Here is a 16,460-nt window from a genome sequence, read left to right on the forward strand (position 1 = left end):
CCTCGTGGTCCAACTTTAATTCTACGTCTGTCTAAAAACCCCCCCCTCCTCCTCCTCCTCCTCTTCCTCCTCGTCCTCCTCGTCCAGTCCGTGTTGGATCTGTGTTAAATGAACCACTCCTTCTTGCTCTCCTCGATGGTCTCCGTGAACGCCGGGTCGCTCACGATGATGGCGGCGTCCGCGCAGTCCGCCGCCTCCTGACCCTTGGCCTCGTTGGTGTGGTACGAGCCTTTGTGTCGGAACAGGTGCCGGATCAGGAAAACCAGGAAGCAGAGGACCAGGAAGATCACCACGGAGACGATGCCTGAGGAGAGAGAAGAGGAGACCGAAGAGTTTGATGGACCTAAAGGAAACTGTACGAAGTCTGACTGTTTTAACAAAGGTACAACAATCACAACTGAACACGATTTTTCTGATTTGCCACGTTTACATGAGAGCTTTAATTCTGAATAAAAATGAATTCTGTTTTAAAAAGACCATGTAAACACTTAATTCCTAAAGACTTGGGATGTAACGATACAAAAATCACGGTTTGGTACGTACCTCGGTTTTGCAGTCATGGTTCGGTTCATTTTCAGTAAAGTTTGGGAATAAAATGTAAAACCATGTGCGTGTTTTTTTTTTTTTTTTTTTTTTGTGTGTTTATTAAACCAGCAACTTGTTTTAACATTATACAAACAGTAAAATTAATTAAATGTAAAGTAGTCCTATAATAATACAGTAATACTAATAAAATCTTCTCAAATAAGCGACAAATGTGTGAAATATTATAAAAAATATATTCCTTGTAAACAATAAAGAAAGCTTTTCAAAAAGTGAAGCGTTAACAGTTTCAGCATGAAGTTTTACTCAATCTTCATATTTTTGGCGAGAAAAAACAAACTTGTCCACATTGTCTGCAGTAAGAGCAGATCTGTTACAGTTACAACGTTCCCAGAGACTGAAAATACGTTTCGAAATACAGTCGAAAGTGAAGCCCGGGCGCGACGACCGTAGTTTTGCGAGGATTCACGTGGTTTGGAGGGATGTAGTCAAGGCGGGGGGGCAGTTGTTGTCGAAGCGGCCGCCCTAACTATAAAGCGCTGCAGGAAACACTGCCCCAATCACAGACAAGTTCCCTCGTGAATATTAAAGAGCCGAGCCTTTGCTGTAGCTGCACATGTAGTGGCCGAAAATAAAACACACACAGATTGCGCAAATTCACTTATGTACAGCCCTGCACGAACTGAAGTTCCTGTATCGAAACGGTTCGGCACGAATACATGAACCGTTACACCCCTAATAATGACAATGATTATTTAGAATTAAACTCAATTCCAAAGTAAGTGGGTGGTTTATTCTGATTTTAAAGACAAATACATTTTTTCCTCGATCATGTAAACATTTATTCTTCTTAAAAATAATTTCGGTTGTTCAGTGCATGCTCGTTGGGTCGAACTTTTGACGTGATCCGGATGATCCGGCTCCACCAGTCCTGGCTTTGGACTTTCATCCACGTCTCTTTGGATTTGTGGGCTGAGGTAGAGCAGCCTCCCACTCAGTTTGTCTTCTTCTTCCCTTCTCCTCCTCGTAAAAATGACGTAAAGTGTGATGGCAAAAGAAGAAATTAAATTTGTCAACTGGACAAAGTTTACAGTATTTTCTGGGCTATTAGACGCGTTCTTAAGCCTCCAACCCCATCAAAAAATGACCGTGCGCCACAATCCAGAGCTCCCCATACACGAATCCACTCGGGTGTCCCAACACGACTTGAGTAAACTACAAATCCGTACCAGCCCCAGCGCACGCAAACACACACGGAGCAGACAGCGACCGCACAGCGAAACACACCCGCAGACACACTCATCACTCCACGCCAACGAGGAACGGAACAGAGGAACGAACCGAAAAAGTGAGTCCAATGTGCCACTTCTAGACACGACTGAACAACTGAGTCACTGCGAACACGCCGACAATCCGTTGGTCCCAGACAGCACCTCCCTACACGCCACAACTGAACAAAGCCCAGAGTCACCGTGAACGAACAAACAAACAAAACCACTCATCCATCACACTGTTGTGTTTCGTTTAAAGTCCGAAGTGGTTTATTTGTGAAAAAAGTTCAAAAATAGACCATTTAATGACAGTGCGTCTTATAATCCAGAGCGACTAATAGTGAGGAAAATACGGTATTTGGTCGAATAGTTTTTCGCAGCGAAACCAAATAAACTTTTGTCCAGTTGACAAATTTCATTTCTTCTTTTGCCATGGATTCTACCTCGACGACTGAAGGACTGTATGCACATCTTGAGAATAAAGCGTCATGACAGAATTCTCCAGCTGCTGCGTAATTACCATCGGAACAACTGCAAAAAAAAGTTTGGATTGTGTTTGTGTCCACGGCGAAACGACAAACCGAGATGACAGAAAAGCCGGTAGCAGCTGAAGTGTGTGTTTTCGTTGGCGTCTCTGTCCAATCAGAACCCTTCCCCACCCCCAGACACTGAGCCGAATTAAATAAAGACAATTTAACGTTTTCCATGTAAACCTCAATTCGGAATTAGAACACTTAATTCAGAATTAAAAAACATCATGTAAACGTGGGCAATGTTTTTGTAATTAAGAATAAATCCGCATGAGAGTAAAAGCTGCATTTGATCTGAACATGTGCACCTCATACCTTACGTCAGGAGTGTCAAACTCATTTTGGTCCGGGGGACCGTATCCAACCTACTTTGATCCCAAAGGGGCCGGATCAGAAAACTCATGTCATATAAACCCCAAAAATAACAATAAGTTCAAATATTTGTGCAGAGAAACGCAAATCTATTACAGAAATATTTTTTAATTGATGAACTCTTTCTTATTATAATATTATAATATTATGAACAACCTGAAACTTTAAGAAAAATTCAATTTCAACACAATGTTTTAACATGAACTTGTATGTAAATAAGAATAAGTAAATTTTTGTTGTAAAATCCTGCACTCGGCTCCACTTTTCTCATGTTGGACATTTTTTTCTGATGAGGGTGTCACGGTCAACAGTCAAAACGATCGTCCTTTAAGAGCGTTTGGAAAGAGACAAGTCTTCATTTGTGCTGCTCTGGTGGGAGGGGCCACGTACAGAGACGCTGGAGACGCTGCTATGCTCAGCGACGCAGAAAATCACCAATATTTTAATAGAAAATATAATTAAAATATTTTAGTAGAAAAATCACCCAAGGGCCACATTAAAGGTCTTGGAAGGCCGGATCTGGCCCCCGGGCCGTATGTTTGACACCTGTGCCTTACCTTATACATCAAGTTTTTCACGTAAACTTACCTCCGATGACGGCTGAGTTTCGATCCCCTCCGTCAGAAACAGCCTTGTCCGTGTTGGAGGGAAGGTGAACTCCAGCTGTGGGACAGAATTTAAAGTTAAAACTAAACTCGTCTAAACTAAAAGCTGAATTTAAACTCCTCTTTCATCTGTTTTAATGAGGCTCTTGTGTTATTTTTTCGTACCGGTCTCCACGTGCCAGGGGTCGTCCTGCGAGGTGAGGGGCGAGATGGTGAGGGGCGAGGCGCCGCAGTTGGACGGGACCAGGATCCCGTGGGTGCTGATGGGTGAGCTCTGCCCTGATCGGAGCGCTGCCTTTAGAGGAGCCAGACGGTTGAACTGGACTCTGGACAAACAGCCCACGAAGCCCGGAGTGTTGTAACGCTCGATCAGGACCGGGTCAATCTGGCCCGTTTCTGAAACAACACAGTAACGAAGAAAGATTAATGCAAAGATTCGTCCACAAGTGTTACCGATCCTGTCGTAAAAAAAGAACAGAAAGAAGTCCTGGTCTGTTAATGTCATTTTAATGGAGATGTGAAGGTTTGCAGATTGGTTTGCTTTGATTTTATGTGTTAGTTCAGGGGTCTCCAACCTTTTTAAATGGGTTCCAGAGAGATACAAATTTTAGTGGTGACAGGAAATAAAGTATACATAAGAGACTTAGATGAAGTACAGTTACCATTACTGTATTTTTCAGACTATAAATTGTATTTTTTTCATGGTTTGGGAGTTTCCAGCGACTTATACTCAGGTGTGACTTATAAAATGTTCACACTGAAGCGTCGAGAGGCTCTAGTCTTGTGTGTCAGTATCTGCTGCTCCTGTTCCTCCTGTACCTGTACTTATGTTATAGTTTATCTGAACTGTTCAAATATGTGAAAAATTAACCGTCTGTTGTTCTCTCTTCTAATTGTTTTTACTAACAACTTGACTTTTAATCTCACCGAAAATGGTGGTTCCTGGTTAGGAATGGAGCATTCGACTTGAAATTTTCATTTAATCGATCATCGAGAGAATTAACAATCGATTTATCGATTAATCATTAACGTTTTTATATTAAAATTATCATCATTATTATTACTATCTGCACTACTAATCTGCATAAATAAATTCAACTTTACAACATATAAACCGTAACGACTCTAGAGCCACATCAGCCCGTTTGACATTATAATGTGTTTAATTCAGATTTGTTCAAGTCTCACAGAAACAAAACTTAAAACCACATCACTAATTTGCATAAACTAAGCGAAGAAATAAAAAAACACGCTCTTGTGTCGCTGATGTGGTTCAATTTCTGTAGGATTAAAGGACACGACTCAGGTGAATACAGGTTAGTGTGACAGATTTGATGTTTGTAAAACCAGGACAGTGTACGGGGGAGGGAGGTGGGGACTCGTCATCCACATGAGCGACTCTCACCTGGAAAAACAGTTTTTCCCACTGGACACAGAAACATATGTGCTGCTTTATACACTGTGCACATGGACTTCACACTTGTCCCGAACACAACAGAAAGTGTGGAATTTCTTGTATAAATCATCGATTAAATACACATTTGTGCTTTCGGTAAATATTGACAGACTGACCCACTGTTTGTGTCTATGCTAATTCTGATGCAAGACACATGTAACACCTGTTTGTCACAACACACCAGCAACTGTTACATTCGGTTTGTCGATTAAAATTAATGTAATCGATGAAATTCTTAATGTTCAATTATGGATTAATCGACTAATCATGCCCATCCCTCAGTTCCTGGTCTCAGATTTTATAAAATAAATTTACCCCAAAAAAGTGCCACTTATAGTCCGGTGTGACTTATATGTTTTTTTTTTCGTCATAACACATTTTTTGGCTGGTGCGACTCATACTCCGGAGCGACTTACAGTCTGAAAAATACAGTATTTATTTATGAATAATGGATTTACAGTAAAAATAGGTATTTAATTCATGAAATTTGAGTTATTCAGGACAATACGTGTAATTCCGAAATCCCTTGTTGAGCTTCTGGTTGCTCTCAAGCTACAGGCTGGAGACCCCTGTGTAAGTTAAATAGTTTGGGGTTCAAACTTCTGCTCTCCCTTTACAGTTGGGAAAGTCTTTTCAGTGCAAAAAATTGGACCAAAAGTTCTCGACTAAACCCCTTCTCCTCACAAGACCAATGAGACGCCCAGACACCGGCTCTGGAGTGTGACTCACCAAACACTTTTCCGAGGAAGATGCTTTTGATGAGGTTGAACTGAGAGTCGGAGGCGGCAGGTAAAGTGTAGGAAGATTCTGGGTAATGATCCACCTGTTCACGAGAGAAGGTTTATATTAGACTCATTTTACATTTATAAACACACTGGCCACGTTTACATGGTGTTTTTTAATTCTGAATTAATTGTTCTGAATTAAAATACTCAGTTCCCCCTCTGACCTGCAGGCGGACGTCCCTGAGCCTCCTGGACACTCGGACGGAGTGAGGCTGCCCGTTGGCCAGGCTCCTGTGGCTCATGTCGATGGTGAACGGCTCTTTAAGTCCCCCCAGACTGTAGCGGATCTGGAGAGTCCCTGCAGAGAGAAGGAAAACAAATCTGAAAACAGTTATGTATTTTGTAAACGGTAAAATTATAGATTGAGTAATGTTTATTTCTTCAACTTTCCATTTGAATCCGTGTGTTGTTCGTTCATCCGTTTTTCAAAATAAAACCAAAAATAAGAAAAAAAAAAAACTAAAAACAAAAAAACTAACTAAAAACTAAAATCTCTTTATTCATTATTTGTCTCCAAAACCAAAATAAAAAAACAGATAATGAGTCATTTTTTTCAGTTTTTAATTTTGTGTTTAAATGAAAAAAACTGATAATCCGGTGACTTAAATTGCGATGCTGGACTGAACCAGGACTGAACCAGGACTGAACCAGGACTGACCCAGGACTGAACCAGGACTGAACCAGGACTGAACCACTGAGGACTGAACCAAGGACTGAACCAGGACTGGACTGAACCAGGACTGAACCACTGAACCAGACCTGAGTGTCAGGATGGGCCTGGAGGTTTGCCCGCGTAGACGTCAGGTGACCTCAGGTGAAAGGATCTCATCGGGGTCCCATCTCTCTCTCTCAAGTCCAAGATTAGTCCTGGTTTAGACCTGGTTTAGACCTGGTTTAGACCTGGTTTAGACCTGGTTTAGGCCTGATTTAGGCCTGGTTTAGTCCTGGTTTAGTCCTGGTTTAGACCTGGTTTAGACCTGGTTTAGACCTGGTTTAGTCCTGGTTTAGACCTGGTTTAGACCTGGTTTAGACCTGGTTTAGACCTGGTTTAGACCTGGTGGTTTAGACCTGGTTTAGACCTGGTTTAGATGTGGTTTAGACGTGGTTTAGACCTGGTTTAGACCTGGTTTAGTCCTGGTTTAGACCTGGTTTTAGACCTGGTTTAGACCTGGTTTAGATGTGGTTTACCTGGTTTTGGTTTAGACGTGGTTTAGACCTGGTTTAGACCTGGTTTAGTCCTGGTTTAGTCCTGGTTTAGACCTGGTTTAGTCCTGGTTTAGACCTGGTTTAGACCTGGTTTAGTTTGTGGTTTAGACCTGGTTTAGACCTGGTGGTTTAGACCTGGTTTAGTCCTGGTTTAGTCCTGGTTTAGACCTGGTTTAGACCTGGTTTAGACTGGTTTAGACCTGGTTTAGACCTGGTTTAGACCTGGTTTAGAAGTGGTTTAGACGTGGTTTAGACCTGGTTTAGTGGTTTAGTCCTGGTTTAGTCCTGGTTTTAGACCTGGTTTAGTCCTGGTTTAGACCTGGTTTAGATGGTTTAGTCCTGGTTTAGTCCTGGTTTGGGTTTTTTTTTTCCGTTCTTCATTTAAACACAAAATCGAAAACTGAAAAAAACAAAAAACAAATCATTATCTGTTTTTTTTTTTTTTTTCATTTTGATTTTGGAGACAAATGGTTGTTTTGTTGTTGAGAATTTTCTTATTTTTGTTTTTATTTTGAAAGACGAATGAAAAAATGACACATGGATAGTGAGATTTAAAAATGAGCAGATAAAATTTCAGTCGTTGCTCAAATAAATAATTTTCCAAAGTTTTGTGTTTCCATGTTGACGCAGTATTTTAACTTGATAAAATAAGTGAGTGACTGAGACTGAAGTGAAGTGTGCTGCCAAACGACACAACAACAGTACGCACAAATGGAAGTCTCTTTATTCATTTGTTTTGTGTAACGCTGACGTGGATGAACCTGCAGTCGTACCGTTGTGCCTGAGGACCACAGCGAGGTAGTCCTGCGTCCTGGAGCTGACGTACACCAGGACAGAGGGGGCGCTGGAGGTGCTGAAGCTGAAGGACAAATCCTCCTGGGTCAGGTTGGTCTCCAGTCCAGGACTCTGCTCCGACAGGAAGTCGTAACGCACCAGAGTCCCCGTCTCAAAGTAACCGCCCACATCTGCAGAGAAACAAGAACGACAAACTCATCCTCTGCGTTTGACCCGTACTTCAGGGTCGCCGGGTTACACCTGTCAGGAGCTACACCTGTCAGGAGCTACACCTGTCAGGAGCAGTGGGACCAGCTCCAGATCTTGGTCTAGTCTTGGTCTGGACCTTACCTGGAGTAAACCCACCAGACACAGAGAGAACATGCAAACTCCACACAGAAAGGCCCCCTGAGAGTTGTACTAATGTAAATATAAAGCAAGTAATGTAAGTAAAGTAAAAAAGTAAAGTAAAATAAAGCAAAAAGTAAAGTTAAAAAGCGAAGTTATGTAAAATAAAAAAAAGAGAAAAACTAAAGTAAGTACGTAAGTAACGTAAAATGTAAAGTAAAAAAAAAAGTTAAAAAAAAAAAGTAAAGTAAAAAAGTAAAAAATTTTGTAGCGTAAAGCAAAGTAAAGTAACAGATTAAAAAAGTAAAGCAAAGTAATGCAAAATAAAAAATAAAGCAAAAACATTAAGTAAGTAAGTAAGTACGTACGTAAAGTAAAAATGTAAAGTAATGAAGTAAAGTAAAAGTACAAAAGTAGAGTAAAGCAAGCACGTAAGTAAAGTAAAAATGTAAAGAACTAAAAAAGTAAAGTAAAAAAGTAAAGTAAAATGTAAACAAAAAAGTAAAGTAAAGTAAAAATGTAAAGTAACGTAGAGTAAAATAGTAAAGTAAATAAGTACGTAAGTAAAGTAAAAATGTAAAGTAATGAAGTAAAGTTAAAAAACGTAAAAAAGTAGAGTAAAGCAAGCACGTAAGTAAAGTAAAGTAAAAATGTAAAGAAGTAAAGTAAAAAAGTAAAGTAACAAGTAAAAAAGTAAAGTAAGTATAATGTTAAATATTAGTCTTGTTGACTATAATTTTTGATAATCAAAGTATCAAATTGACAAAGTCCAAAAACCTTTGCAGCTGTTATGTTGAGCAGTTGTGCGTCGTTGGTTCAGGCGATAAGTGATATTTACATAACAAAAATGTTCAGTAAAGTTCCATATTTTCAATTCCACCCACAAGTATCATGGCAACTACAGAGCCAATCAGGAGCCAGACTGTAGAAGGCTCGTCTTTTTGAAATTTTGTGATTCAAAGTGCAATAACACATTTTTTAACATGTTCCTTACAAAATGATCAGTTAAAAGCGATTACATTCTTTAAAAAATTGTTAAAAAGAAAGAAATTCAAACAATTAGAACTATCTTTACTTTCCAGTTTTCTCTAAAGTGAAGGAGAGACAATTTAAAATGTCCCATGAACAAAAATGTATTTTGTGAAACAATTTTGGTTTGATTTTCAATCTTGGTTTCAGTCCAGGAGAATTCAGTTTGCTGTCAGTCTAACCATAAAAAAATAAATAAATCTGGTGTATTAATAGATGATAAAACAATGGAATTTGGTATCAACAATTTAATGATTTTAGGTAAACATTTTATTCACAAATGTCGTTTTTTTACTTGAAGAATGCCCTGAAACTTTTTGTTATCTCACTGGGCATAATTGAGAGAAAAGAGGCAGATTTTTGGAATAATTTTAATTAATTCCTTCAAATTAGAGCTTTGAAATTGCCCCTTTTATATGTGAATATGTTTTTATTCACTGTTGTTTTTTTATGCATTCATTTTATTTTCATGTAACCTGTATCTGGATCCGGTCAAGTGGTAACGGAGGGAAACGGGCAGATTTTTTTACATTCAAATGTCTCTTATTCAGAAACTAGAGGAACTATTGAAATAAGTAAAGTATCAGAATGTAGGAAAGAGTTACACTCCAACAGGGTCAAGTTAAACCTGTGATATTCTTTCAAGTTGTTGACAAAAAATTTAAAAACTCATGTCGGTAATGGAGGGAATGAAATATGCAGCACTTTTTGGACAATAAATCCAAACAGTGATAACTCTTGGTTCTCACTTACATATCCTTAACAAACTGGTTTGAATATTTGCTTCATATAGTTTTCTACCATATGGTACAAGATTAGGTTGAAAAACCTCTTACTTTTTGACTCATGAGATTTTTTATGAAGAAAAGTCCTGGTAACGGAGGGAAAAGTAACGGAGGAAAATTGTCAAACAAGTAGAAGGTGCAGGATTTTACATAATTTGTCACTTTTTTCTTCTGAATACTTTAATATTACTTCAAAATGAAAGGAAACTATTTCTATAAAATATGTCAGTCCTTCCAAGCAAATTTTTATCATTTTAAATAAATTTTTTTTTGAAAAATCATGAACCTTCATCAACAGTTCAAAGATGGAATAACACAAGATATGATGAAATACATCCATTTATTTACATGATTTTCAGGTCTTTGAAATTTGGGAAATAATTTTTGTTCCATGTTTCATACATGGTCTGTTTAAAACATATGGAACTTTAGAACCAAAAATGGTACAGAAAAAAGGTCAACAGTTTCATAAACTAGAGCACATATGTATCTGTTCAATACATTTTTATATCAGATGAATTAACCTGAATTTTTGGCCTTGTTGTTTACTTCTGCTTGACCGAGCCCATATTTTTTACAAGGTGCCATTTTTGTTTGTTTCTGAATATGTGCAATAAAAACCACATTAGTGTGGTTGTGTGTTACCCTCGGTGCAGTAGGGTCCGTCGTAGGCCGTGTTGGTGCAGTCGCAGTGATATCCGTTGTACTGCTCCACGCACCGGCCTCCGTTCTGACAGTGAACCCCGAAGCTGCTGCAGTGGCCCCTACATCCCGCCGTGACCCCCGCCGTGACCTCCGCCCTCTCCTCCAGGTCGAAGGTCGCGCCGTTTATCCTCAGGGCGCGCATGCAGCCGAGGAACGCCCTCTGCCCGCTCGACGCACCTGGACGACAAACACGGGCGTGAAGGAAAAACCACAGACGACGCAGATCGACGAGAGAATCAGGACCAGTGTCGATGGAGCTCAAGTGTGACCGTGATCATGTCCTGTTTGGAACTCTGCCTCTCTTCCTCTCTCCCTGCCTTTTTCTCCCTTTTCTCTTTCTCCTCTCCTCTCTCTTTTCTCTCTCTCTCTCTCTCTGTCTCTCTCTCTCCTCTCTCTTCCTCCCTCCCTTGCTCTCTTCCTCTCTCTCTACCCTCTCTTACTCTCTCTTCCTCCTCTCTCTTTTCCTTTTCTCTCTCTTCCTCTCGCTATTCCTCCTCTTTCTCTCTCTCTCGTCCTCCTCCTCTCTCTCTCTCTTTCTCTCTCTCTCTCTCCTCCTCTCTTTCTCTCTCTCATCTCTCTTCGTCTCTCTCTCTGTCTGTCATCCTCTCTCTTCCTCCCTCCCTCCCTTCTTCTCTCTCTCTGTCTCTCTCTCCCCTCTCTTCTTCCTCCCTCCCTCCCTTCTTCTCTCTCTCTCTGTCTCTCTCTCCCCTCTCTTCTTCCTCCCTCCCTCCCCTCTCTCATCCTTTTGCTCTTCCTCCTTCTCGCTTTCTCTCCTCTCTGTCTCACCTCTCTCTTCTTCCTCACTCTTCCTCCCTCCCTCCTCTCTTTCTCTCTCTTCTACTCTCTCCCCTCTCACTCTTCCTCCTTCTCTCTTTCTCACCCCTCTTTCTTTGCCTCTCGCGCTCTCCGTCTTTCTCTTTCTTCCTTCCTCTCTATCTCTTCCTCCTCCCCCTCCCTCTTTCTCTCCTCCCCTCTCTCTATCTTCCTTCTCTCTCTTACTCTCTCTCTCTCTCCCCTGCCTTGCTCTCTCTTCCTCCTCTCTCTCTCCCTCTCTCTACCCCCTCTCTCTTCCTTCTGTCTCTTTCTTGCTCCCTCTCTCTGTCTCTCTTCCTCTCTCCCTCGCTCTCTGCTTTTGTCTTCCTCCCTTAATCTCTCTCTCCTCTCTCTCTTCCCCCCCTCTCTCTTTCCCATTCTCTCTCTCTCTCTGTCTCTCTCTCCCCCTCTCACTCTTCCTCCTCTCTCGCGCGCTTTCTCTTCCTCTCTTTCTCTTCCCCCTATCTCTCTTCCTCCTCTCTGTCCCTCTCTCTCTTCCTTCCGTCTCTTTCTTCCTCCCTCCATCGCTCTCTCCCCCTCGCTTTTCTCTTCTCTCTCTCTCTCTCTTCTCTCTCTCTCCATTTCTATAAACAGTTTATGGATTATAAATACGGATAAATCCAAATATCAAGTATACGTCTCACCTGTGTGTGTTTGTGTGTTGTGCGTTCGTCTCACCCAGTGTGTGTGTGTGTTGTGTGTGTGTGTGTGTGTGTGTGTGTGTGTGTGTGTGTGTGTGTTGTCGTGTGTGTGTGTGTCGTGTGTGTGTTGTGCGTTCGTCTCACCCAGTATGAGTTGTGTGTGTGTGTGTGTGTGTGTGTGTGTGTGTGTGTGTGTGTGTGTGTGTGTGTGTGTGTGTGTGTGTGTCGTGTGTGTGTGTGTGTGTGTTGTGCGTTCGTCTCACCCAGTATGAGTTGTGTGTATTCCTCTGGGCGGCTGTTTCCTTGGGGCAGTGTTCTGGTTTCTCGGTTTGTCCGTCCAGGCGCAGCGTCGCCTCCTGCTGGTTCTTCTCCAGCTCCACGCGGTGCCACTGGTCGTCGTTCAGAGGAACCGGAGAACGAACGAGCAGCTCCGTCTGAGAAGAGCCCACGCCGAAGGAGAAGGACACCACCGAGGAGGCTGCGGGAGAGGACACGGAGAGGACACGGAGAGGACACAGGAGAGGACACGGAGAGGACAGGAGAGGACACGGGGAGGACACAGGAGAGGACACGGAGAGGACACGGGAGAGGACACGGAGAGGACACGGAGAGGACACGGGGAGGACACAGGAGGAGAGGACACAGGAGAGGACACGGAGAGGACACGGGAGGACACAGGAGAGGACACGGAGAGGACAGAGGACACAGGAGAGGACACAGGAGAGGACACGGGAGAGGACACAGGAGAGGACACGGGAGAGGACACAGGAGAGGACACGGAGGAGGACACGGAGAGGACACAGGAGAGGACACGGAGAGGACAGGACACGGGGAGGACACGGAGAGGACACGGGAGAGGACACGGAGAGGACACGGGAGAGGACACAGGAGAGGACACGGAGAGGACACAGGAGAGGACACAGGACAGGAGAGGACACGGAGAGGACACGGAGAGGACACAGGGAGGACACGGGGAGGACACAGGAGAGGACACAGGAGAGGACACGGGAGAGGACAGGAGGACGGAGGAGAGGACACGGAGGACACGGAGGAGAGGGGGAGAGGACACAGGAGAGGACACGGGAGAGGACACAGGAGAGGACACGGAGAGGACACGGGGAGGACACAGGAGAGGACACGGAGAGGACACGGAGAGGACACGGGGAGGACACGGGAGAGGACACAGGAGAGGACACGGGAGAGGACACAGGAGAGGACACGGAGAGGACACGGAGAGGACACGGGGAGGACACGGAGGACAGGACACAGGAGAGGACACGGAGAGGACACGGAGAGAGACACAGGAGAGGACACAGGAGAGGACACAGGAGAGGACACGGAGAGGACACGGGAGAGGACACAGGAGAGGACACGGAGAGGACACGGAGAGGACACGGGAGAGGACACGGAGAGGACACGGAGAGGACACGGAGAGGACACGAGAGGACACGGGAGAGGACACAGGAGGAGAGGACACGGGAGAGGACACAGGAGAGGACACGGAGAGGACACGGAGAGGACACGGGAGAGGACACAGGAGAGGACACGGGAGAGGACACGGGGAGGACACGGACACAGGAGAGGACACAGGAGAGGACACGGAGAGGACACAGGAGAGGACACAGGACAGGACACAGGAGAGGACACAGGAGAGGACACGGGAGAGGACACGGAGAGGACACGGGGAGGACACAGGAGAGGACACGGGAGAGGACACAGGAGAGGACACGAGGGGAGAGGACACAGGAGAGGACACAGGAGAGGACACAGGAGAGGACACAGGAGAGGACACAGGAGGGTTAGTGCAGGGACAAAAGTTAAAAACCATAAACACGACTCACGAACCACATACAAGATAAATGTAGGTTTAACTGATAACGATTCTGTTTCATTCTGTATTTTGTGTGTTGGAGCCATGTGCCTTGTGTGCGTCTCCAGTAGAGGGCGCTGTGGGGTAGGCTACATTAGAGAGGACCCTCCTGTGCTCCACATGCGCTGCAGTCTGATGAAACTCACAGTTTTTCTGACCAACATGCTTGGCGTCTTTGTATGATTTTAAGGTTTTTGATACATTACATTAACTTTTTACCAATTACCGTATTTTTTGGACTATAAGTGGCACTTTTTTTCACGGTTTGGGTGTTTCCTGTGACTTATTCTCCGGTGCGACTTCTATATTAAAATGGTTCTAGTCTTGTGTGTGAGTATCTGCTGCTCCTGTTCCTCCTGTACCACTGTCACTCGGCTCTACTGCGCATGTCTCCTGCAGAAAGAGCCTCTGTCCTGTCTGTATCATGTCAGTCGATCGCACCGTTACTTCTGCACCACTGAACAATTTAACATTTAAACAAACTTATAAAGACAAAGACTGAGAAGACTGAACACAAATGCCCCCAAAAACAAAATCAGATTCTGCAGAAGTAGCAAAATCTGCAGCTGAAAACGATAATCAAGCAGCAGAAAGAAAGTTTGGAGTGAGAGAGAAACTTGTGACACCGGGAGGATGCACCATGAAACTTTCCTGAAGTCACTGGATGGATGGACAAAGTCTGGACTTCAGTGACACCGAAACCATCCTGTCGGGATTCAGAAAGACCCGAATAATTCTAACTGGAACTGATGCTGAGTCTGACGACAGCGACACAGAAGAGGAAGCGGCGCTCTGTTTACCTCCGGAGGTCGAGGAGTTGTTCAGAAGTGACACCGAGGATGAAGAATTGAATGGATTTAGTGATTTGGAGTGAGATGGAGAGTTTGGTAAACTTTTTCTGTTGTTCATGTTATAATTATCTGAAGAAAAAAAAGATTCTCTCTGATCTGAATGATCACAGCCTGAACCCCAGCACCTGCTGAGTCAGTGCTAGTGCAGCCTCTGCAGCTCAGGGAGTGGATTCTAGGTTCTGAGCTTTCACACGAGACATGTGCTGAGAATGATTCTGCAGGTTAAGTCAGTGACAGCCCAGGTTCAGATGTGTTTGTAGAACCTTTGTTAAACAGAGCTCCTCTCTCTCGTGTCGGCAGGTGTTACCTCTGAGCTGGACGTGGATCAGGTCGTTGGGTCCGGAGTTCTCGAGGAAGACGCCGTGAGACGAGGAGGTCCTGAAGTAAAAAGAGATGTCCGAGCTGCGGTCGGATCTGAACGAGGGGAAGAGCATGTGTGCGGCCGGACTCGAGAAGGACGCAGAGTTCCAGAAGTTTTCTAGAAAAATAAACATTATTACAAAATATCCTGGACTTCACAGTATTTATGGACTGTTAAAGTCAGCGAGTATCTCTGTACAGATATTGTTATTAACCCTTCAAATACTTTTTTTCTTATTGACAGTCTTGCTTTTGCTGCTTTGGTGTCATTTAATAAATTAATAATTTTAAACAGTGTTGGGAGTAACACGTTATAAAAGTAACAAATTACTGTAATGCTGTTAGTCCTGGTTTAGACCTGGTTTAGTTCTGCTTTAGTTCTGGTTTAGACCTGGTTTAGTCCTGGTTTAGACCTGGTTTAGACCTGGTTAGACCTGGTTTAGACCTGGTTTAGACCTGGTTTAGTCCTGGTTCAGACCTGTTGTTTAGTCCTGGTTTAGACCTGGTTTAGTCCTGGTTTAGTCCTGGTTTAGACCTGGTTAGTTTCTTGGTTTAGTTCCTGGTTTAGACCTGGTTTAGACCTGGTTTAGTCCTGATTTAGTCCTGGTTTAGTCCTGGTTTAGACAGTTCTGGTCCAGTTCTGGTTCAGTTCTGGTTCAGACCTGGTTTAGACCTGGTTTAGACCTGGTTTAGACCTGGTTTAGACCTGGTTTAGTCCTGGTTACGTCCTGGTTCAGTTCTGGTTCAGTCCATATTCGCTGCAAAAGTTCTTCATCTTCTCTCAGTTCTTTTGGTGAGAGTTAAAGTTCTGTAATAGTCGTGTCATGTTTTGTATTTTAAACACAATAATATTATAATGTAAAAAAATCACTTTGAAACGACAGGAACAAGTCATAAATAAAAAACACATAACAGTTTTGAAGTCACTCGCCCAACAGTGATTCCAAATACCCAAAATATATAACAGGACTACAAACAAAGTGATCAGTGTCCACTGTTTTTCCAACTTATTGCTATTTTAACACAATTTAAAGTCAAGTAGTTGTTATTTTCTGTGTCTTACTGTCTCCTCGGCAGCGCAGGGGTCCCACGGTGAGTTTGGCCTCAGATCCCGCTCTCCCCGTGTCTCCCACCTCCACAGAGCTGACGGGGAGGTGGTCCTTGTACATGAGCAGACCCGAATCCTCTTTCCTAAAACAAACAGAGACGTCGCTTTAGAGCCACACGAGTGAACAGACTCATGAGCCGTGTTTGTGTTTAGAGTCCGGACCAGGAGCGCAGGTCGGCGTCACAGTGGCAGTAGTGAGCCGCGTTGGTGCAGTTGTGTTCGATTCCACAGGAGCACTTCTGGATCCCGGGTCCAGAGCCGCCCCAGTACAAGTGTCTCTCATTGGAGCGACCGACCCACGAGGAGAACGGGACGCCGTCTGGACACAGGGAACATGAATAAAAGAGACTCCAACACTGGACACTTTTAAAGGAAAACCAGACTTGTGGACACTTTTAAAGGTTGTAT

General features: G+C 43.5%; 1 protein-coding gene across 1 annotated transcript in view; it reads right to left on the reverse strand.

Annotated features, from left to right (window-relative positions):
- Nucleotides 1-104: 104 nt before the first annotated feature.
- Nucleotides 105-16,460, reverse strand: part of cntnap2b (contactin associated protein 2b) — a 46,323-nt gene continuing 29,967 nt past the window's right edge. Inside the window, 12 exon segments of the mRNA XM_055151444.1 lie at nucleotides 105-304; nucleotides 3,305-3,379; nucleotides 3,487-3,717; nucleotides 5,507-5,600; nucleotides 5,727-5,860; nucleotides 7,542-7,733; nucleotides 10,350-10,586; nucleotides 12,127-12,198; nucleotides 12,201-12,341; nucleotides 14,892-15,062; nucleotides 16,008-16,135; nucleotides 16,215-16,371. Coding sequence (XP_055007419.1) covers nucleotides 105-304; nucleotides 3,305-3,379; nucleotides 3,487-3,717; nucleotides 5,507-5,600; nucleotides 5,727-5,860; nucleotides 7,542-7,733; nucleotides 10,350-10,586; nucleotides 12,127-12,198; nucleotides 12,201-12,341; nucleotides 14,892-15,062; nucleotides 16,008-16,135; nucleotides 16,215-16,371 — 1,832 coding nt within the window.

This window comes from Boleophthalmus pectinirostris, unplaced genomic scaffold (genome assembly GCF_026225935.1).
Source record: "Boleophthalmus pectinirostris isolate CB_2022bp ecotype Guang Dong unplaced genomic scaffold, ASM2622593v1 HiC_scaffold_16, whole genome shotgun sequence".
Classification (NCBI taxonomy): domain Eukaryota; kingdom Metazoa; phylum Chordata; class Actinopteri; order Gobiiformes; family Gobiidae; genus Boleophthalmus; species Boleophthalmus pectinirostris.